This window comes from Triticum aestivum, chromosome 1B, assembly GCF_018294505.1.
Source record: "Triticum aestivum cultivar Chinese Spring chromosome 1B, IWGSC CS RefSeq v2.1, whole genome shotgun sequence".
Lineage (NCBI taxonomy): Eukaryota > Viridiplantae > Streptophyta > Magnoliopsida > Poales > Poaceae > Triticum > Triticum aestivum.
The window spans coordinates 457,665,196-457,687,327 of record NC_057795.1 but is presented as its reverse complement, the minus strand read 5'-3'; the positions used below and the strand labels follow the sequence as shown (position 1 = coordinate 457,687,327).

General features: G+C 43.9%; 1 protein-coding gene across 1 annotated transcript; it reads left to right on the top strand.

Annotated features, from left to right (window-relative positions):
• Positions 1-7,040: 7,040 nt before the first annotated feature.
• LOC123131373 (E3 ubiquitin-protein ligase KEG) lies at positions 7,041-20,148 on the top strand. The gene is made up of 15 exons (XM_044551067.1): positions 7,041-7,920; positions 9,473-9,823; positions 9,900-10,130; positions 10,818-10,943; positions 11,027-11,360; positions 11,435-11,592; positions 11,768-11,925; positions 12,088-12,209; positions 12,308-12,442; positions 14,163-14,287; positions 14,734-14,838; positions 15,058-15,291; positions 17,316-17,649; positions 17,950-18,138; positions 18,267-20,148. The coding sequence occupies exons 1-15, from the start codon at positions 7,187-7,189 to the stop codon at positions 19,824-19,826; spliced, it is 4,896 nt and encodes a 1,631-aa protein (XP_044407002.1). The 5' UTR covers positions 7,041-7,186; the 3' UTR covers positions 19,827-20,148.
• The last annotated feature ends 1,984 nt before the right edge of the window (positions 20,149-22,132 follow it).

The window sequence follows — 22,132 nt, the reverse complement described above, 5'->3', positions numbered from 1 at the left end:
ACAATGTTTTGTAAATAGGTGCAATAGCCTCATGGTATCGCAACCTATATGTCCTATGGGAGGGTCATCGAAAGTGGTGTTCGACGCACAAGACACTTAGAGTGCGGCCGCTTCCGGTGTCCCATGACTCCCGACTAGTCCGAGCCTTACAAGGTCCCTCAACTTCAAGCTCTCGATCTTCCTTTGCCCTCCCGAAGGGGCTTGGAAGGGGAGAGCCACCCTCCACTTGAGTGTATTCAGGTGAGAGTGAGTTACATACCCATGGGTGGCTTTGTATAGCCTAGGGGCCCTTAACAAATGAATGCACCCTTCAAGTAATGAGGTGGGAGGGTAGAAATAGGTGATTTGTTGTCATTTAGCCCATGTGCTCCTTATTGGGCTATGAGGTGGGTTATGGCCCATTAGGGAAAAAATTCCTACACTAGAAGAGGTCTCCTTACTTGGGATTAGGCCTCTTTACTCTTATTGCCTTCTTCATTGACTTAATTTTATCAGGTCTTCCTTCTTTGACTCGTTGACCATGAAGCCTTGCGTGGACTTTCGTTGACTAGGGTGGCTTGGACTATCGTTGATTACCTTGACTGGTCTTGAATTGTGTGGACCGCCTGTGTGGCACTCCACGTGGGATAAGGGGCGGTACCTAAAGTAGCGTTAAAATCCACTACCTACAACATGTACAATGCAAATAAATGAATATCTTCCATATACCTTGCTTTGCTTATGGGTTGTATTTGACTGACCAATTCAACTAGACTAAGCCAACATCATGTTGTAGCATGTCATCTCATAGGTTAACATTGTACTTTTAGATGATTCATTTAGAGCTTCTTTTTGATCATTCATTTAGCTTTCAAGCTACATTAGTTCAAGACTGTTTCATATAGTTTGCTTAATTTATTTGTTGTAGCGGTTTTGCGTCAAGGGTGCAACATGCCATCTAGGGGAAGAACAAAAGGCAAAATAAGGCTAGAAGAGGATGGTCGGGGCTCCAAATTGTGACAACCTTGTTGTAGATACCAAATGATGCGGGGCAAGCCATGCAGGGTAGTCCGATCTTCAAAATTGGCAGTGGATTCATGGGTGAACACGAAAAATAAGAGGGGGCCAAGTGACATCACAAGAGAATAACACACAAGACTAAGAGTCACCACCAGTCATTCACTCGTAACCCAAAGTCAATACATGAGGTGCATGCAACTTAGATACAAGAAGCAAATAAAGCTAAAATGCAACACAGGGTAGTTCCTCCCCAAATCCCAAAGAGAGATGGGGGGAGGGGGGTCTTGAGAGATAGTTCTCCCCAATCCGGAGAGAGAAGGATTGGAATTATTCTCTAATATGGAGGCATTGATCCACTTAGGGTGAGTAGGTGAGCAAAGCCATATTAAGTTCATAGTCTATACTTTGTTACCTAAATTTGAGAAGGGTGTAATATATATAGTCTAGGAACAAAGGATTACACAGTAACAGGACACGGTTTTGGAAATTAGGGAAAAGTATTTAGTTGTGGTTTGGACGAAGTGTTTGGCCATTCGGATTATGATGACTATAAGGCCACTGTGATTAAAAGGGTAAGATGGAAAAGTTGAGACAAATTATTTGTCCATTTGGAATTTGATGAATATACTGTAAGGCTACTTGGATCACGGTGAGTTGAGTTATGAACACTTGGATTGTATCAACTTTAATTTAGTAATGGTAAAGTTTGAGGAATGACTTTAGTACTAGTTTTGGTCGGTATGATCGTATCGTTGACTTTAGTATTAGTATTTGGTTGGTATGGTCGTATCGTTGTCGCAGTAAGTTGGTTTGTGAGGACCTAAAAAAGTCACAATGTTGTTCTGACCTGCTCACGAGGAGTCTCGGTGAGTCAAGGGTAGCCCAGAAGGGGCGGCAAGTTGATGGATGGAACAACTCACATGTTTCCACCCGTCACATAAGGTAAAAGTGTATTTACTTCTTAGTTTAGCAGTAAGTTTTTTTGTGTTTACATATAGTATTGTTATTTGTCCTTGAACTTTATTCTTGCCTTGTTACTTGTTTGTTTTTATTGCTATGTAATTAGTTGTCTTGCAAATAAATTCAAAGTACTTTACCTGGCCTTCACGTGGCCAAATTCTGGAGAAGAGGAGTAAGGTAGATGGTCGCCCTAGTGAGCCCTTTGAGTTGTGAAGCCAAACCAAGCCGCTGACCTATTCAAGGTAGTCTTCCGCTACCGTTTATTTTGTTCCCTGTCGAATAGCTCTGTCACGGAGTTATACGACTTAGACACATGTAATCGTGATGTATACTCAACATTACTTAATAAAGTCGTGTTTGGAGAACTATGTCGTGAATCTGGTACATGTCGGGACCTGTCCCGTGCCGACACGTGTAGGCATATGTCTAACGCATGTCGGAGTTCCACAATGCAGGGGGCCGAAAATTCCCTTTATGTATCAATGGATTGTGTCTGGATGAACTATGGATGAAATTGTACTGTTGACGTGCATGAATCAACTTTCGATTGGGGGGTGTCCTTAGTAGCGTGGACAGAAATTAGTGAGGGCGTGTATGGCAACCTTATACACTTGGCAAAGTGGCACGACAATGTTTTGTAAATAGGTTCAATAGCCTCATGGCAGCGCGACCTATATGTCCTATGGGAGGGTCATCGAAAGTGGTGTTCGACGCACATGGTACTTAGAGTGCGGCCGCTTCCGGTGTCCCATGACTCCCGACTAGTCCGAGCCTTACAAGGTCCCTCAATTTCAAGCTCTCGATCTTCCTTTGCCCTCCTGAAGGGGCTTGGAAGGGGAGAGCGACCCTCCACTTGAGTGTATTCAGGTGAGAGTGAGTGAGTTACATACCCATGGGTGGCTTTGTATAGCCTAGGGGCCCTTAACAAATGGCGTACCCTTCAAGTAATGAGGTGGGAGGGTAGAAATAGGTGATTTGTTGTCCCTTAGCTCATGTGCTCCTTATTGGGCTATGAGGTGGGTTATGGCTCATTAGGGAAAAAAATTCCTACACTAGAAGAGGTCTGCTTACTTGGGCCTAGGCCTCTTTACTCTTATTGCGTTCTTCATTGACTTGATTTTATCAGGTCTTCCTTCTTTGACCCGTTGACCATGAAGCCTTGCATGGACTTTTGTTAACTAGGTTGACTCATCTTGAATTGTGTTGACCGCCTATGTGGCACTCCACGTGGGATAAGGGGTGGCACCTGAAGTAGCATTAAAATCCACTACCTGCAACATGTACAATGCAAATAAATGAATATTTTCCATATACCTTGCTTTGCTTATGGGTTGTATTTGACTGACCAATTCAACTAGACTAAGCCAACATCATGTTGTAGCATGTCATCTCATAGTCATAGGTTAACGTTGTACTTTTAGATGATTCGTTTAGAGCTTCTTTTTGATCATTCATTTAGCTTTCAAGCTACATTAGTTAAAGACTGTTTCATATAGTTTGCTTAACTTATTTGTTGTTGTGGCTTTGCGTCAAGGGTGCAACATGCCATCTCGGGAGGAAGAACAAAAGCCAAAATAAGGCTAGAAGAGGATGGGTCGGGGCTCCAAATTGTGACAACCTTGTTGTAGATACCAAATGATGCGGGGCAAACCATGCAGGGTAGTCCGATCTTCAAAATTGGCAGTGGATTCACGGGCAAACACGAAAAATAAGAGGGGGCCAAGGTACATTACAAGAGAATAACACACAAGACTAAGAGTCACCACCAATCTTTCACTCATAACCCAAAGTCAATACATGAGGTGCATGCAACTTAGATACAACAAGCAAATAAAACTAAAATGTAACACAAGGTAGTTCCTCCCCAAATCCCAAAGAGAGATGGGGGGTCTTGAGAGATAGTTCTCCCCAATCCGGAGAGAGAAGGCTTGGAATTATTCTCCAAGATGGAGGCATTGATCCACTCAGGGTGAGTAGGTGAGAACAGCCATCTTAAGTTCATAGTCTGTACATTGTTACATAAATTTGAGAAGGGTGCAATATATATAGTCTAGGAACAAAGGAGTACAGAGATAAGGAAAGCTAAACGGACTGGGCCCAAACTCGTGCTTGTTGGCATGCCTCGGAGGGTTCAAGCTCTCGGAGATTCTGAGGTGACTCCGAGTGATAAGGACCGAACCTCGTGGTGAGATCCGATTTGTTGTTGCGGCCCAATCTTTCACGACACTCCACCACCAGTAGTAGCAACCTCTCGCCCGCGCACGCGATGTACACGAAGTAGAGGGTTTGAACCTTGCGGCCCAGCACGAGAAAACCAATCTCGAAGAAGGTACTCACGCGCAAAACAATTTTCACGAAGAGAAATCGCAACACAGAGGTTTTTCTAAAGATTCCTCCAAAACTTGATATGGGTGTCTACCCTGAAAAACACATCGTTTATATTTCATTAAAAATAACCTGATTTTTACAGCAACACACTATGGCTTTATATAGCAGCCGAACCATCTAACCTGACTTGGAAAGCAAGCTCCCTGACTAAAACTCACGGAAAACAAAGAAAGGAAACCTGGATCGGACGCCATATTTAAATAATACTAAAAGATTATATGCTTTATTTTCTAGCAATATAATCCTTACAAAAGATTGACCTGGACTCTTTGGAACTTGTGCGTAGACATCTAACTGCTCTGTTGGTGGACCCCATCCAATATCACATAAGTTTAAACAGTCACGTATCTTCATGATTGGTTTGTCAAAGGGTAGACCCTTCTGCTTGCGTGGACGAAATAAGAAAATAATTCGAATCCTTATCCTGGAGAATCGTGCAAAGAAATCAACAAATATATTTGTTGTTTTATCTCTGACCAACGTACGTAACCTGCATGCATATCTATCAATCCTTGGCTGGTCTCTTTCCTCCAAAAGATAAAAACAAACTCCCTTTGTACTATATGTGCAAGTACTAGTTTGTTTTAGTATGAAGCCAATGATGCATGTGGTCAGCTCCAGGCTTGCTCCTCTAGTTTGCTCATGTGTACTTTCCTGATTGACCAATGTAATCGTTGTTTGTCTCAACTTGTTCTGATCATTGCACGATGTCGCATGCCTGGATGTAACGGCGACTAGCTCATCGACGTCTTCATATTTCTGCCGTAGACAGGTTGAAACATGTACATCGCCCACTGTGATTTCTAATGGTGCAGCAACAACTTGATCCCGACCATTAGCTTGTGCGTCGTCATTGTAATCGGTACACTTACAACCGGTTGTATCACCGAGTGAAGACAGAGAGATGCGGGGTTTGGCTCGGGGTCCCGAACCTGTCTAGTGCCGCTGCAGGTTGCCTTGGAGGTGACTTAGAGGCTCTGAGGGGCACTAGAAGCATCACGTGCAAGGCTCCAAGTTTCGTCATCTCCTTTGGTTGGCCTTGCTCCCGTCACTTCGACTTCACTTCTTGTCCCTTCTTTGGGTCCTTCACGATCCTTGGATTCCTTGCCTTCATACCCAATCATACATAGTGTTTCCACTTGAGGTAGTAGCCATGCTTCCTTAAGGTGCATAGGAAGCTCAAAAGATGAGCGAAGTCACCTTGGTTTGGATTGCCTGTGCACATGCTCGTGTCATCGGTCCTCTTGAACTTGACAGTGAGTTCCCGGTGATGTCCATGGTATGCTCCACATCAGCTGTCTAGTGACACGAAAATGTAAACCCTTTGTCTGCCAGTCTGTGACATAACTCAGTCCTGATTTGTGGCTAGTCAAACGAGGGCATGTTCCATGATTTATGTGCTTGTCCACAAGCTCGTGCCCTTTAGGCATGCGTTTGTAGTCGTCGCAACATCCCGCATGTGCCCAATGCCCGAAATCCTAGAATTGAAAGATTTCTCAATTTACTCCACAAGCCTACGTCGGTGCTAACGACAATATAAATGACTTGCATATATGCAATGATACTTCCCACATTAAGCCAGTTTTGCACGAGTGAAAGCATCACGACATTTTGCTTATAGTTTCTAGCAAATGCACTCGTGAATCAAATAGCAACCGTCAACTAATTTGGTAAAGAGTAAACACGTGATTAATATTAATGACACAAGCATGCAAGGTCGAGGTTGCTCTAGCTACAATCATACTCCAAAAAAGTGTGAAGACCAACACAAGGATGGAGCAACCAAATTGTTGATGTATCATTTGTACCTGCAATGGCGGCGAGCAATGCTTCATGATCATGACACTCAGAGTTCGTGAACATGCACATGTTGGGAGGGCTTGAACCGTTCTCTCCAATGGACTACATTGCCGGTGATGGTGGAGATGGACTCGGCGATGATGGTGTCAATGCATGCCAAGAAGACTAAACAACCAATCACCGTGCACAGGCTTGACTGAAATGCAGTTGCATATTAGCATAGGCAAAGGAGATAAGGATTTTTTTCATAAGACACGTTAGTCCCAAGCATAGTAATCAATGAACTCGTGAAATATGTTCGAGCCCACAATTAGACGATGTCCAACGCCAACTTATAGTGTTTCGATATGGTGGAGCTTGACCGAAGATGTAAAGTTGTAATGTTTACATGTGCAAGGAGATAAAGAAATTGTTTTCTATAAAATCACTCCGTTCCAAAATATAGTAAGCTATGAATTCGCAAAACATGCTTCGAGTCCACGCAATCGGAGCACCGATCTAGACGTGTTTCGATGAGGTGAACCTAATAGACATGTGAACACGTGAAAAGAAGAGGGGAATGTCTCGATTTGCTGTCTCTTAGTTACATGATGAAAACCCTAGTTTCATATAATACAGAAATCATCTTAAAACGCGTTAACCAAACCTTCCTTCCTTCCTTCGGCATTGGGGCGTTTGCTCATGCTCATGCTCATCAGAGATCAGAAAGTAAAAAACCCAAGCAGTCGAAAAGATCGCCACCGCCGAAGGAACGAACACGCGCGCCGTACCACCCCACCTTCCCCAGCACGAAAAGGTGGGCGGAGCAAGCAGGCAGGCAGGCAGGCGCGTGGTGTCGTCCCTCCCAGGCTCCCACCGCATCATCACCAACCCCCCTCCCCCTTCCCTTCCCTTCCCTGCTCTCTCTCTACTCCACCTCCTCTCAAAAAATCCAACTCCTCCCCGCAAACCCCACAACCCAGATCTGCCCGGCCTAGGGCACCGGCGCGGCCCCCAAACCCCCGTCCCCCCCCACCCGGGCGCGGCGCGGCGCGGCGCGATGAGGGTGCCGTGCTGCTCGCTCTGCCACGTCCGCTACGACGAGGACGAGCGCGCGCCGCTGCTCCTCCACTGCGGCCACGGCTTCTGCCGCGCCTGCCTCGCGCGCATGCTCGCCGCCGCGCCGGGCGCCGTCCTCCCCTGCCCGCGCTGCCGCCACCCCACCGCCGTCGGCAACTCCGTCTCCGCGCTCCGCAAGAACTTCCCCATCCTCTCCCTCCTCTCCGACTCCCCCTCCTCCCCCTCCTTCCTGCACTCCGACTCCGGCTCCTCCGACGAAGACGACGAGGACGACTTCTTCGCCCGCCCCAAGCGCACCCCTGCTGTCCCTGTGCCCGCCGCCGGCCCGCCACCCTGCACCTCTGTCGACCTCGCTTCGCACCCGGACCTCAAGCTAGCCCGCCGCATCGGGAGCGGCCCGCCTGGCCCCGCCGGCCAGGAGGTGTGTGCCGGCACGCTGTCCCGTGCTGGCCGCCCCGGTGGTGCCAAGAGATGCAAGCACCCGGTGGCGGTCAAGAGGGTGCCCCTGTCAGCGGCCGACGAGCTTGAGGGTGTTCATCAGGAGGAAGTAGAGCGGTTGAGACGAGCCTCCACTTGGTGCCGGAATGTCTGCACCTTCCATGGCGCCGTCAAGGTCGACGGCCACCTCTGCTTCGTCATGGATCGCTACCCAGGGTCTGTGCAGGAAGAGATGCGGCAGAATGGCGGACGCCTCACGCTTGAGCAGATCCTCAGGTGTGGCATTGCATCTAATCATGGAAACTAACTAGTTGTTCACTAGCTATTCCTGTTGCTTGTCGAGCTTATTCATCACTGAGCGCAATAAATTACCATCAACCTAGATGAGTTGCAACTTAACGTGTGTCGTTTTATCTGCTATCTGCACGTGCTCATTTGCATGTTTTTTGCGCCAAGCAGTCTAGCTAAGAATGAACATTAACGGCCGTATATTGTCGTATGCTAGTTTGAGCTGCGACGAGGAAGGCGCTTACTTGATTAGTGGTGCTATGCAATTCATTATCAGCACGTGCTCATTCGCATGTATTTTGCGCCAAGCAGTCTAGCTAAGAATGAGCATTAACGGTCGTATATTGTCGTATGCTAGTTTGAGCTGCGACGTGGAAAGCGTTTGTTTGATCAGCGGTGCTACTCAATTCATTATCTGCGAGTTTCTCGGTATGGATACGTGTCGAGCTATGTCCGGTTAATGCTGCCAGCTTCTTTGTCCCCTTTAGACTATATATGTTGTCGTGTTGTAGGCGTAGCAGGCTCAGAGCTCTCATGAACTTAAAGTTAATTTTAGTTAATGCCTGTAAGACCAAGGTGCTCTCTGCTTCCATTAAAATCTAATTGGTGGATTTTTCTAGCCAAGACGCTCACAGAACTGCATGGCTTTGGCGATGTTTTTGATGGTCAATTCCCATCAAGCTGCTGAGCCGTGAAGCTGCAGTTATCTGTATTATCCATGAGCTGAGTGACCAGCATGCTTGTTTATGCTAAGAGCATGGGCTTTTCCACCGTGCATGCTCATAAGTAAATTCCTAGATAGTGTATGTTGGTGACTACGCCCTACTGATTTTTTTTCAGATCATATCTTGCACATCAGACGTTTTTCCATAAAACTGGCACGGTCTTTAAAATGGAAGGCATGGAGCAAAATTCTCACCTGTGGTTGTTTTCTACTGTAATAATACTATTATTAATATCAGCACTGACCACTGTTTTTGAGTCGAACGACTAGTCGCGACTAGTTGATGAGTCGTAAAAAAAAGTCGACTCTGCAGATTCGGATGTTAGTCGCGACTAGTCGCAACTGCAGGGTCGACTATTCAAGAGTCGCTACCCCAGAACGACTGTCGACTCGAAAACCTTGGCACTGACTATGGTTCCCAAGCATCTGTTATATATTTCTGTGCAATTGACTAACGGAAGACCGAAGACATTTTATATTTTGGCTGATATTTGAATTCTATTGCATGCTAATTAAGGCCATTTCGGATGATAGGTTCAAGTAGCTTGCTTTGTTTGATGCATTTGCATTTACCAGCTGTCCATTCTCCAATGATTTTCTACGCAGTTGTCTGTTTATCTATCTGTGGCTAGATTATCCTAATGCGAACTGCATAGTTAATCGCTTTAATGCTAAGCGCATGGAAACACCCATACCATAAGGAGAAGTTACTTCTCGTAAAGGATAATAATTATTTGGCTCTTTTTTAGTGTGCTTGGTTTGTTACTAAAATCTGTGGAGTTTCTGAAGACTTCTTTTCTGGGCCTGGCTTTGTAGGTACGGAGCAGATATTGCTCGTGGAGTAGCAGAGCTACATGCAGCGGGTATTGTTTGTATGAGTATAAAGCCGTCCAATATTCTTTTAGATGCAAACGGCCACGCAGTCGTCTCCGACTACGGTCTTTCGGCAATTTTGAAGAACCTCACTAGTCGGAAAGTGCCTGATGACTCCAACATGTCTGGCATGGATGCTACGGTGCTTAGTCCCAATTATACAGCCCCAGAGGCATGGGGACCATTGAAGAAGTCACTGAATCTGTTTTGGGATAGTGCAAATGGAATATCACCAGAGTCGGATGCATGGAGTTTTGGATGTACACTTGTGGAAATGTGCACTGGAGCTGTTCCGTAAGTAGTCTGATTATTACTTTTGTGTTTCTTAATGCTTTGCGAATGGTGTGGTTAGATGCTAATTGAAATGCAGATGGACTGGGCTAAGTGCAGAGGACATTTATAAGTCTGTTGTAAAAGAAAAGAAGCCACCTCCACAGTATTCAAGAGTAGTAGGTGTAGGACTTCCTGGAGAGCTGTGGAAGATGATTGGTGATTGTTTGCAATTCCGTGCCTCGAGAAGACCATCTTTTCAGGACATGCTAAAAACTTTTCTTCGCCATCTACTAGAGATACCAAGGAGCCCTCCTGCAAGTCCCGAGAAGTAATTTCTTTATCCAAGTTTGTACTTCTTTGTAGCATTATAATTGGAAACCACTAAGTGTTCTGTTTCCTGTTGTTGTGGACATTGACATGATCTCTAATACACACACATTTTCTAAGTACTCCCTCTGTCCGGAATTAACTGTTGCTGAAATGAGTGTATCTACACACTGAAACACGTCTAGATACACTCATTTCAGCGACAGTTAATTCTGGACGGAGGTTGTATAAGCTAGCACAAGTGGTGAACAATGTAGTACCTTTGATAATGATGTCATATATACTAGTAGCAACCCATGTAATCAATACAAATGCTTTTATATATAGTAATGCGAGTTTTGAGATCTTGACTGCAAGCGTTCTAGAAGGGCATATATATAGTGCAACTTACCAACATAAGGTAGACATATTGGACGAGGATGAAACAAGTGTTTGCTTTGGCTGCTGTCTCTCCAGGTGTTTGTGCATCTATAGGGAGATCTGCTTATGTTAGTTCCAGGCTAATGTTTATTCCCAATTAAATATAGAAGAAGTAAAGGTTTATGGAAACTTAACTGAAAGTGTGTTAGGAAACGGCGGAAGATGAATATTATCTTCAGTGGAATATGTTATATTTTCCCAAGTAATTTTCTTGGGAGTTCTTAGCTTTCTGATATAATTGATTCTAATGCATTACTTGCTTAAGCAGTGACTTCACAAATGTAAGCTTGCCGAACGGTGTGGAACCATCACGAACCTCCATGCTGGACCTCGTTCATGATAATCCGAATGCTTTACATCATCTTGTGTGCGAAGGCAATGCTACTGGTGTTAGGTTAGCTCTTAGCAACTTCTTATGGCTACTTATAGAGCTATAGCTGTACTGTATTAACACTATTTTTTTTTTGCGTCTGGCAGGGATCTACTTGCAGAGGCCGCCTCAATGGAAAATTCTAGTTTAATTCATTCCCTCTTAGAAGCACAAAATACAGATGGATACACTGCATTGCATTTAGCATGCCGTAGAGGCTCGGCAGAGCTTGTGGAAGCTATTGTAGCTTACCAACAGAACGTAGACATATTAGACAAGGATGAAAACCCTCCAATTGTATTTGCTTTGGCTGCTGGCTCTCCAGAATGTGTTCGTGCACTTATAAGGAGATCTGCTAATGTTAATTCTATGCTAAGAGAAGGCCTTGGTCCTTCTCTTGCACATATCTGTGCTCATCATGGTCAACCAGAGTGCATGCAAGTACGTCATCATGTTCATCTATGTTTTGAGATAAGCTGGTTCCTATTTTTAGAATCTTTCTATGTGTTATGCAGGAATTGCTCATGGCTGGAGCTGATCCTAATGCAGTAGATGGAGAAGGTGAATCTATTCTGCATATTGCTGTGGCCAAGAGATATACCGAATGTGCTATTGTCATACTGGAAAATGGAGGTTGCAGTTCTATGAGCATACCAAATTCCCAGAATAAGACGTAAGGATATACATACAATAAGTGGAAATAGTGAGCTGGGAACTTAGGTTTTGGATGCATCTGTCAATGTTTTCTGTTAATTCATTTGAGCCGCTGCAGCTTGGGATCTTCCATTTGGTGCTTTATCTGTCTAATTTTTTTCTATACCGTGACATCATTCTCTTATGATTAATAGGCCATTGCATTTATGTATCGAGACGTGGAACGCCAGTTTGGTGAAAAGATGGGTCGAAGTTGCATCGAAAGAGCAGATAGTTGAAGCAGTTGATGTACCTAGCCCTGTTGGAACAGCTTTGTGCATGGCAGCTGCTCTTAAAAAGGAGCACGAGAAAGGTAATTGCTCAATTACTCATATCACCCTCAAAAGATACCGTAACAGCGAATCTTGTTATGTCAGTTCCTTAAGATAATGGCACAATAGACAGCACAGAAGCCTGCCTTTATCCATTACATACCACGATTGTCCTGATAGTGTATGTGGTTTGTATTTGCTAGAGGGCCAAGAGCTGGTAAGAATATTGCTGGCTGTCGGTGCTGATCCTACAGCACAAGATGACCCACATTGCCGAACTGCATTGCATACTGCAGCAATGATCAACGATGCAGAATTGGTAAAGGTAAAGGTTATTTGTTGGTTACATTTTTCCTACACTCTTTTGCTGTTATGTTTTCTGTATCGAAATAAGACTTGTTTTCTCTTTGTATCTTATGGCAGATTATTCTTGATGCTGGAGTCGATGTAAATATAAGAAATGCTCAGAACACAACACCACTTCATGTTGCATTGAACAGAGGTGCAAACTCATGTGTTGGCTTGCTTTTAGCTGCTGGGGCAGATTGTAATCTACAGGTATTGTGGCTTAGTCTTTTTTTCAGTCATTTCAAAAGACAATCAGATAAGTCTAGAAGCCAAGTTAAAAAAAATCTCTCCCGCGCAAGTGGCCAAGTGGATATTAGGAGTTATGTGGTAATGCTACTAAATGGGAGCCGTTCCCAACATGCGATTTAGTTCTGTACTCTTCCAATTTATCATTTATGTGATTTGCATCATGAGTTCACCTTATAACATTTCGAATTATAGACAGTAACAAGCTGTTCAGCCAAATGTATGTGTTTGTCTGTGACTTGAGAGCAGTCATGAGGACCTTGCTAACGTACTTTTTTTAATAATTTACTCTAGAAAGGATTACTTAACAGTAGAAAAGAAGGAAAAAAAAGAAATACTGTCTCTAATTACTGGGATATAGCAGCCTGTATAAGGGAAGCTCTAAGGGCAAGTACATCAGTGCAGACGGCGGCTATCTAGAGGATATGTACACATCAGCTATAGACACCGTCAAAAATAAGCGTACAACCGGGCGTCTGCTGTAAATACTCCAACTGCTCGTACATTAGTGCAGATGACGGCTATCTAGATATAGGGCCCATGACATGCGACGGGCTTGTACAACGGGAAAAAAGCCGTCTATAAGCAGCGATTTACAAGGGAGTAGACGGTTGATATTTCTGCAGACAGGCTCGAGCGTTCTCCCTTTTCTCTCTCCCCCATGTCACTTCTTTTCCTACGTGTCCAATGTTACAGACGGCTGACTAGATGACTTTGTACATGCCCTAACTTGAAGTAGTTCTGCAGTCACCAGCAACCATTTTCTCCTCATGAACCTACCAAGAAACACTCTGCTATATATTTGAATCCAAATGTGTGAGCATCCCAATTTTACTTCCCAGGCATTTGCACACCGAAGATATCAAGTTTCACTGAGTTAGACATCTCTATCAAGTACCAGGGTCACTGTTGAATCCTTGGACATTAGTTCTTTTGTTATCTAATATCTCCGTCCCAAAATAAGTGTCTTAACCTTAGTACTCCCTCTGTCCGGAAATACTTGTCATAGAAATGGATACAAATGGGTATATCTAGAACTAAAATACATCTAGATACATCCATTCCTTGGACAAGTATTTCCGGACGGAGGGAGTACAACTTTGCACTAAAGTTAGTATAAAGTTGAGACACTTATTTTGAGACGGAGGGAGTAGTTGCAAGTCAAACATGCAAACACATCTTTTTTTTTTAAATAATGGGCATCATGGGCTTTCTATTTACATGCCAACTTACCGATCCACAAGATTCAGTTAGGCCTGATTTACTTGTACTGAGTGCTGTTGATTATCGATGTTTTTAAGCTCTCTTGTCGTATAGATTTTCTTTTAGGATTGGGTTTTCTGCTAGAACATTTCTATGCCGTACTAAAGTTCAGAAATGCATGCTGATAATCATGATCTAAATACCATGAATAACTTACATGAGCTGAGTTTACTGTCTCATTGATGTATAAATTAGTCCTCTGAATTTGGAATGTACTCCCTTGTCTCCTATGTTTTTCCTTTACCTTCCTTTGGTTCTCCTGACCCCTCTCATGGTTTGTAGGTATTGTATGCAGAACTGGAGTTCTGACATAATCTTGTTGTTACTGCTTATATTTTCTTCAAAACCTGATTTTGTTACCATTGTGTCAACAGCAAGTGTTCATGTCTATTTATAACGCTGTGCTATTTGGTTATATCAGGATGACGACGGTGATAATTCCTTTCACATAGCTGCTGATGCATCCAAAATGATTCGGGAAAACCTGACTTGGGTTGTTCAAATGCTGGAGCATCCATCACCTGCTGTTGATGTGAGAAACCACAGGCAAGTTACTATTGAACGCTTAATTATCCCTATTTCTTACGGCCGCTTGTGGTGAGGAAGAGTGTAAATGTTTTGCTCTTCTTTTTTTGAGGAGTCCTTCTGTCAGGAACTCAGGATACGCCAAACTCTTGTTGTATCGCGAGAAAACACTAACGAACATGACATGAAACTGACATTTAGTTGCTTAAGTAACTACTCCCTCCGTCCCATAATATAAGAGCGTTTTTGACACTACACTAGTGTTAAAAACGATCTTATATTATGGGACGGAGGGAGTATCCCCATTTATTCAAAGTCCTTTGCGGCAAGGCTGTTTGAAGTTATCTTCTTGTACTTGCTTTTATGTTTGGTTGTGTGAGTAAAATGGTACCATGGGTTAGTTTGTTTTGTGCAAACTTTTTACATCATATGTTTTCAAGTTTGAATATTATTCCTATTAATTACAGAGGTTGGACACTGCGAGATTTTCTTGAGAGGCTCCCACGAGAATGGATTTCTGAAGAACTGATGGAAAAACTTGAAGATAAAGGTGTTCATCTTTCCCCAACCATGTAAGGAACTCATGTCTTATTGCTTTTATATATCTTTTTGCATTATTTGTACTAGGTTTTTAGCTGTTTCCTTGATGATCCGTATTAGGTCTGATGTTAATTTTTATTACTTCCAAATTTAATACCTTGAGCCAAATTGCTATGTTCTTTTACCTGGTCCTTGTGAATGCACATTATTGCAAGATCATCTTTAATGCGTTTACTTAATTCTATAACCAGATATGAGGTTGCGGATTGGGTTAAGTTTAGAAGAACAGTTACCTCTCCGGATTTTGGCTGGCAAGGTGCTGGACCCAAAAGCATTGGCTTTGTCCAGTCTATTGTTGACAATGACCACCTTATTGTGTCATTTTGCTCTGGAGAAGCTCGTGTTTTGACCAGTGAAGTTATCAAGGTCATTCCATTGAATAGGGGCCAGCATGTGCAGCTCAAAGCTGATATTTTAGAGCCAAGGTAAATGAACTTCGATGCTCCCTACTTCCAGTACTACACCTTACATGGCTTTTGTCTACCAGTGAACTGGAGAAAGCCATGCTTAGTGTGTTTATGGGATAATATTTATTTTGTTGCAGTGGTTCTGTGCTTCACTTCCCTGTTTGGAAGCATGGTGAACATTTTTGTGGTTTATCTGGGCAATAAGATAATTAAAATGGACAGACACCATATGAAATATCAAACATGTTAAAGTTTGACCAAGTTCACAGAAAAACTATGAAATCTACAATATTAAACAAATAAAATGTGAATATAATATATTTCATGATGGATCTAATACCCGATTTGGTATATTGTAGATGTTGATTTTTTAATATGAACTTGATCAAACATACAAAATCTTGACTTCTGACAATATGTACAGGTCTTAAATTTTGGACCAGAGGGAGTATGATTGAGTTTCTGCACCGTCTATTTGTAGGCACCTGCTAGTGAATGATTTTTTTTTACGAAACGTCCCGATTTCAGAAATTTCAAAAGTATCACCCTGTCGTTCCCATATCGAACGAAGAGTGACTCTTCGTCTGTGTATGGGCCAAAGAGGCCCTTTTTGTCTATGTGTGGGCCGAATAGGCAATCTTCGTTTGAATCCTGAATGAAAATATTACAGCTACAGTGAGGTACGGCAAACTCGCGTCCCTGCCACTCCGGAGCTCCCTTGGCCGAACCCTCATGCCGTCAGGACCGTATCGATGACGAGAATCCATTCAGACGAAGAATGGCTCGAATCGTGCATCGTGAAAAATAAATTTCACCTTAAAATCTACATCGGCTGTCGCAAGCCTACATTGCGCTAAGTGAGAAATTTTCCAATTACTCTCATCCATCTACTCATCTAGATGCTGCCAACCTCGTAGAAATCGTGCCTCATCCTATTGTTGTCATTGGTCGTGCACACCATGATCTGTGCCACCCGCGGACGTGAACTGGATGTTGCCAACTCTGTCAATTCTACAATATGACAAGGGGCAATATCTAGGAGTTTGGCGGCATCTAGATGAGTAGTTGTGTGTGATTAAGTGGAAAATTTCTCACCGAGCACGATGTAGGCTTGCGATGGTCGGTGTAGATTGAAAGGTGTAGTTCAAATGGCTCTTCGTCTGAATGGATTCTCCTTGTCTATGCGGTCCTGGTGGCGTGAGGGTTTGACCAGGAGAAGCTCTGATGCGCAGGGGATGTACAAGCGTGTGACTGCATGGGTAGAAAGAACTCTTAGTTCGAGGTTCTAACAAAGAGTACCTCTTCAGCTCAAGTGCAAACGGATAGTCACTCTTCGGCCCATAGGTGGATGTAAAGGGCCTCTTCGGCCTATACTTGACAAAAAGAGCCCCTCTTTGGCCAGGCCGCGGACGAAGAGTTGCTCTTTGTTCGACACAGGAACGACGGTGTGATACTTTTGTTTTTTAAACCGGCACTACAGTTTCGAGATTTCATTTTTTTTAAATCTAGTAAATGACCCAACTGATACTAACTGCAGATAAATTTCGTGGTACTCCATACATTCCATCGTCTGTGCTAGGTTATGGGTGCTAATCATGCTGTATATTTGTAGGTTTAGGATCCATTAAACCAAAAACTTGGCGGAGACCTTCCCAGTCTGATATATGTTCTGAATATGTTGTGTTATTTAATTTAAACTGATGTACCAGGATTGTCTCTAATCACATGTGGTCAAAATGATCATAGCCTGCAAATGGTATCTATTTGCAAAACAGAGTTCTGTGCTTCTGCCTATTGCCAAACGTAAAGCTTGAAGTGTAATGTTGGAATATGTGATTGCCATTTGAATTTCTCGCAAAAAATTTATGGATTGTCATTTGCATGTCAGTATCTTAATCTTTCAATATAAGTTAGTTCTTACTGCATATCTATTAAGTATCCAACCTAATGATCTGTGAAGACAAAGAAAAACACAATGTACTTCGTTAACCTTTCTGTTTGTGGAAATGAATGGTCTTCTAATAATCCTTTTATCTCTCCAGATTTGGATGGCGTGGTCAGTCACGAGATAGCATTGGCACAGTTCTCTGTGTCGATGATGATGGAATCTTGAGAGTTGGTTTTCCAGGAGCTTCCAGGGGATGGAGGGCTGATCCTGCTGAAATTGAAAGGGTTGAAGAATATAAGGTTGGCAACTGGGTCCGGATTCGTCCCTCACTAACGGTTGCCGTACATGGCATGGAATCTATTACTCCTGGAAGCGTTGGTGTTGTATACTCGATCAGACCAGACAGCAGCCTCCTACTGGGCCTCTGCTATCTGTCCAATCCATGGCTCTGTGAGCCAGAGGAGGTCGAACATGTAGACCCCTTCAAGGTATTTGTTTTGTACTTATACCACTTGTTCTCGTGAGGTCAGCAACTCCATACTCAGATGTCTTTATCATGAAGCGGAGTTTGTTTGGTGTTGCATGAGTATTTGTGTGCACTTTTTATTGGACTAACTAAACAACAACCTCTCGTTAAAACCACGGCAGAAATCTTTTACTGTAATAATTGGTTAGTCAATTTTGTAAAGGTTTATCTTAACTGGCTAGATCTGACTGCGCTATGAGATATTTTCTGTCCTGTTTCGATTTTGCTTTGTGTGATATTCTTTTATTTGCTTACTTCCCAGATTGGACACCAAGTGTGCGTAAAGAGATCTATTGCAGAGCCCAGATACGGCTGGGGTGGTGAAACTCATCACAGCGTGGGAAAAATAATCGACATCGAGAGTGATGGTCTGCTCATAATTGATATCCCTAATCGATCTGCATCTTGGCAGGCGGATCCATCAGACATGGAGAAGATCGATGATTTTAAGGTATGAAGCTTCCTAATTTCCCCTGAATTAGGTACTTCTGTTTTTTTGCTGTTTAGTGTTAGAACTATTCTTTGTCCTGATATTTGTAGAGCAAATCCTAGATCCTCATCTTCTGTTTGTGCTTGCAGGTTGGTGATTGGGTTAGAGTCAAAGCAACAGTCCCATCCCCAAAATATGGCTGGGAGGATGTGACTCGTAGCAGTATCGGTGTAGTTCATAGTCTGGAAGAAGATGGTGACATGGGTGTTGCTTTCTGCTTCAGGAGCAAACTTTTCCTTTGTTCGGTAGCAGACATAGAGAAGGCGCAGCCATTTGAAGTGGGCGAAAAGGTTCATGTGTTGCCTTCCATATCTGAGCCACGCCTTGGATGGTCAAATGAAACTGCAGCAACCATTGGGGCTATCTCGAGGATAGACATGGATGGCACTTTAAATGTCAAGGTTTCCGGTAGAAATAGCCTGTGGAAGGTCGCTCCAGGTGATGCTGAGAGGCTCTCAGCTTTTGAGGTTGGAGACTGGGTGCGCTTGAAGCCAAGTATTGGGAGCAGACCTACTTATGATTGGAACAGTGTTGGAAAAATAAGCATAGCAGTGGTCCATAGCATTCAGGACTCTGGTTACTTGGAGTTGGCAGGTTGTTTCAGGAAAGGGAAATGGTTAACTCATAACACAGACATTGAGAAAGTACAGTCCTTTAAGATTGGCCTTCATGTTCGGTTCCGTGCTGGAATTTCAGAGCCGAGATGGGGTTGGAGAGATGCAAAGCCTGATTCGAGAGGCATAATTGCTGGTGTACATGCTGATGGAGAAGTAAGGGTGGCCATCTTTGGTGTGCCTGGGTTGTGGAGAGGTGATCCTGCAGATCTTGAGATTGAGCAAGTCTTTGAGGTTGGAGACTGGGTAAGGCTGAAGAACGATGCGGATGACTGGAAGTCACTCAAACCAGGTAGCATCGGGGTGGTGCATGGGATTGGATATGAAGATGATGCTTGGGATGGAACTATTCATGTGGCATTTTGCGGTGAGCAGGAAAGGTGGATAGGGTTTTCTAGCCAGCTTGAAGGAGTCAGCAGGTTTGTCGTTGGGCAGCGTGTGCGGATCAGAGGTTGTATCCGTCAGCCAAGATTTGGTTGGTCTAATCATAATCATTCAAGTATAGGGACCATCTCATCTATTGATGCTGATGGGAAGCTAAGGATTCACACACCAGCTGGTGCGAGGGCTTGGTTGATAGACCCAGCCGAGGTGGAGAAAGTGGTGGAAGAGGAGGAAGTCTGCATTGGAGACTGGGTAAAGGTTAAGGACTCGGTTGTAACCCCCACATATCAATGGGGTGATGTGAACCACAACAGCATAGGGGTGGCCCACAGGGCCGGGGATGGGGAGCTCTGGGTTTCTTTCTGTTTCTGCGAGAGACTATGGTTATGCAAAGGTTGGGAGGTGGAGAAGGTTAGGCCCTTCCGGCAAGGCGACAGAGTACGGATCCGACCTGGTCTTGTTGCCCCGAGGTGGGGATGGGGCATGGAGACATATGCGAGCAAAGGTGAGGTTATAGGTGTGGATGCAAATGGGAAGCTGAGGATCAAGTTTCGGTGGAGGGACAGACTTTGGGTCGGGGACCCTGCTGATGTTATTCTCGATGATACCCCATCACCGACGGAAGCTTCTAATGGCGGCTTTTGTTCATAGCCTTGGGCATTCTTTTGACCCCATACATGATTTCTTGCTCCCTCCCATTGTGCATCATTTCATATTTAATGCAGCGGAGTTGCAAGTTGCACATAGGTATCATCATCGGATAGGCATGGCGTGTTGATAGGCAGGAGGGGAAAGAAGAAAAAAGAGGGTGAAAACCAAACCTTGAAATAGACATGATAACCAGCACCTAGGGTTCTTGCATGCATGTATAATTATGCGCCTGACTCGTTTTTTTTTCTCTTTCAGCGTATCATATAGCAGTGTACAGGTTTGGACCTGAACATTAATTTAATTGATAGTGCCCCTGTCTGTATCCTTGACTTGTTTGGCGGCTGTGCAGTGCTGGTAGAATTTTAGAATCTGTGGCTCAATGTGGAGTCTTTCAGGTGATCCTGCTGTCATGCAGATCAATGCTGCTTGTGCCTTCTTCCCAAAGCTGCTGTATATGTTTTCGAGCTGTTGAGATTTTAGCTGCATCTATAGCGAGTCTGACAAACATTTCAGTTGCCAAAATGAAGAAAAAACATTTCTGTTACGAGGGCTTGCTCGTACAGAAACTGTGTACTGCAAGCTTGTTGACACTCAAAAAAGCTGCAGGATTGTCCCATACTGACATGCTGGTAGTTCCACGAGCAGTGGCTAAATGTGCACGACACTGTCCGGTGTCCGGAGGCAGTTGAACCCGGCCAATTGCTTCTGCACACAGCAATGAGCGTTGCCATGGTTAAGATCAAGTGCGGTCAATCACGTTTAGCTACATAATCCAGCGTGCTCTACTGCTAGTGGCACCGTATTCCCCCCAGCACATGTTCGGCTCATCATAATTCCCTATGTACGTTGAAGATGGGTAGACGATTGAGCTGCAAGGCACCTTTCGACCTGAAAAGAGGAGCTGCTGTTGTTTAAGTTGCCTACTTGCAGAGGGCAAAAGTTACAAATTTGCGATATTTAATCATGTGTGCACACACATACTGGTTCTGCTTATGCACTACGAAAGGCCATTTTGCCCTAATAAGAAGAGAAAACCTTTTGGAAAAAGAAACAGAGTTCTTATCCTAGAAAAGAGAGAAGAATATTTGTCATGAAAAGTGGCTGGTGCCATCAGAGTCACTACTGTCTTAAATTGACGGCAGAATGATTCGTGCACGACATCTTCTCCAGTTAATTGAAGAAGCTCTCAAAGAGCACATCAGTGTGTAGACAGTAAGTGACATGTATTATGCGATCTAATCATCTAGTACTACTTGTTTAGCATAGGAGGGGCAGGAGCACCCACCGGATTAGATCATCTACATGCAACCACCGGAGTTCTATCATAGCTACTACCAAATCCCTACCGGTGCTTATCGCAACGGAGGAAGAAACGAAGCCCTACCAGTGCTCACTTACCGATAAAAGGACTAAAGGAGTGGATGGATAACGCCGATCACAAGCCAGATTGGGTTGGGAGTTGGTGCCAAGATGTGTTGTTGGTAAGCGTTTTCTAACGGCCGATGGGTGCTGTCAGCGTCATCGCAAATCTTGACTCACCAAACGTGGTCAGAGTAAGAGCCCATGCCTGGCCTACTAATTATGCATGACTATGCACTTAAGCGCTTTGTAGGGCGTTTTCCGAGTCCGCTAGGGTTTGGATGGCCTCCTGTCAAAGTGACACCAGCACTGTGCCATGCATGGTCATGGGCGGTAGTTCGCGTGTGTCACATGCCGACGATCTGAGACAAACATAGTGAATCAGCTGGAAAAGAAAGCCTGATTACTTTCCAAGGACAGAGTTTGTTAGTGCAACCACGAGCATGATTAGAGGTTTCTAACAACCCGGGCCATCCCCTTCTTTAGGACACGATTGTTACTTTGTTAGTTAGTGATAATTCCGAGCTTTCTGTTGATTTTATCTTTTAGTATACCCTCCTTTTGAGCTTTCTTTCATCTTTTCTTCACCATTTCCTTTCCTCTCCTTGGCCACTCAATACGATCAGCGCACATGAATAAGTGAGTGAGTGATGGAGAGTACCTTATAAAATTGTAAACAAGAAAGAAGGATGGAGAGTACCTTATACATCAAGCAAACACAGTGGAGCAAACAGCGAGTGTGATTCCATGTTTCTCTTCGTCTGTCCATGGAAGATCAGGATAAGACCGACGGGCACCGCCTGTTGCTCGTTTACATCCTGATTGTACGATCATGCGCCATGTTCTTGCTGCAACAGCAGGAGTACATTACAAGAGAATGAAGAAATAAAGAGTGTTTGTGTTTACCTTTTTCATATACCCATGAAAACTAAGCGGGCGTGAGAGAA

What these genes read in the sequence shown, in the direction of transcription:
- LOC123131373 (XM_044551067.1), top strand. Translation starts at nt 7,187, where the DNA reads ATGAGGGTGCCGTGCTGCTCGCTCTGCCACGTCCGCTACGACGAGGAC. An exon ending in GTTGATGTGAGAAACCACAG is followed by an intron (nt 14,288 to 14,733) that starts GCAAGTTACTAT and finishes TATTAATTACAG; the next exon opens with AGGTTGGACACTGCGAGATT. An exon ending in GTTCATCTTTCCCCAACCAT is followed by an intron (nt 14,839 to 15,057) that starts GTAAGGAACTCA and finishes TTCTATAACCAG; the next exon opens with ATATGAGGTTGCGGATTGGG.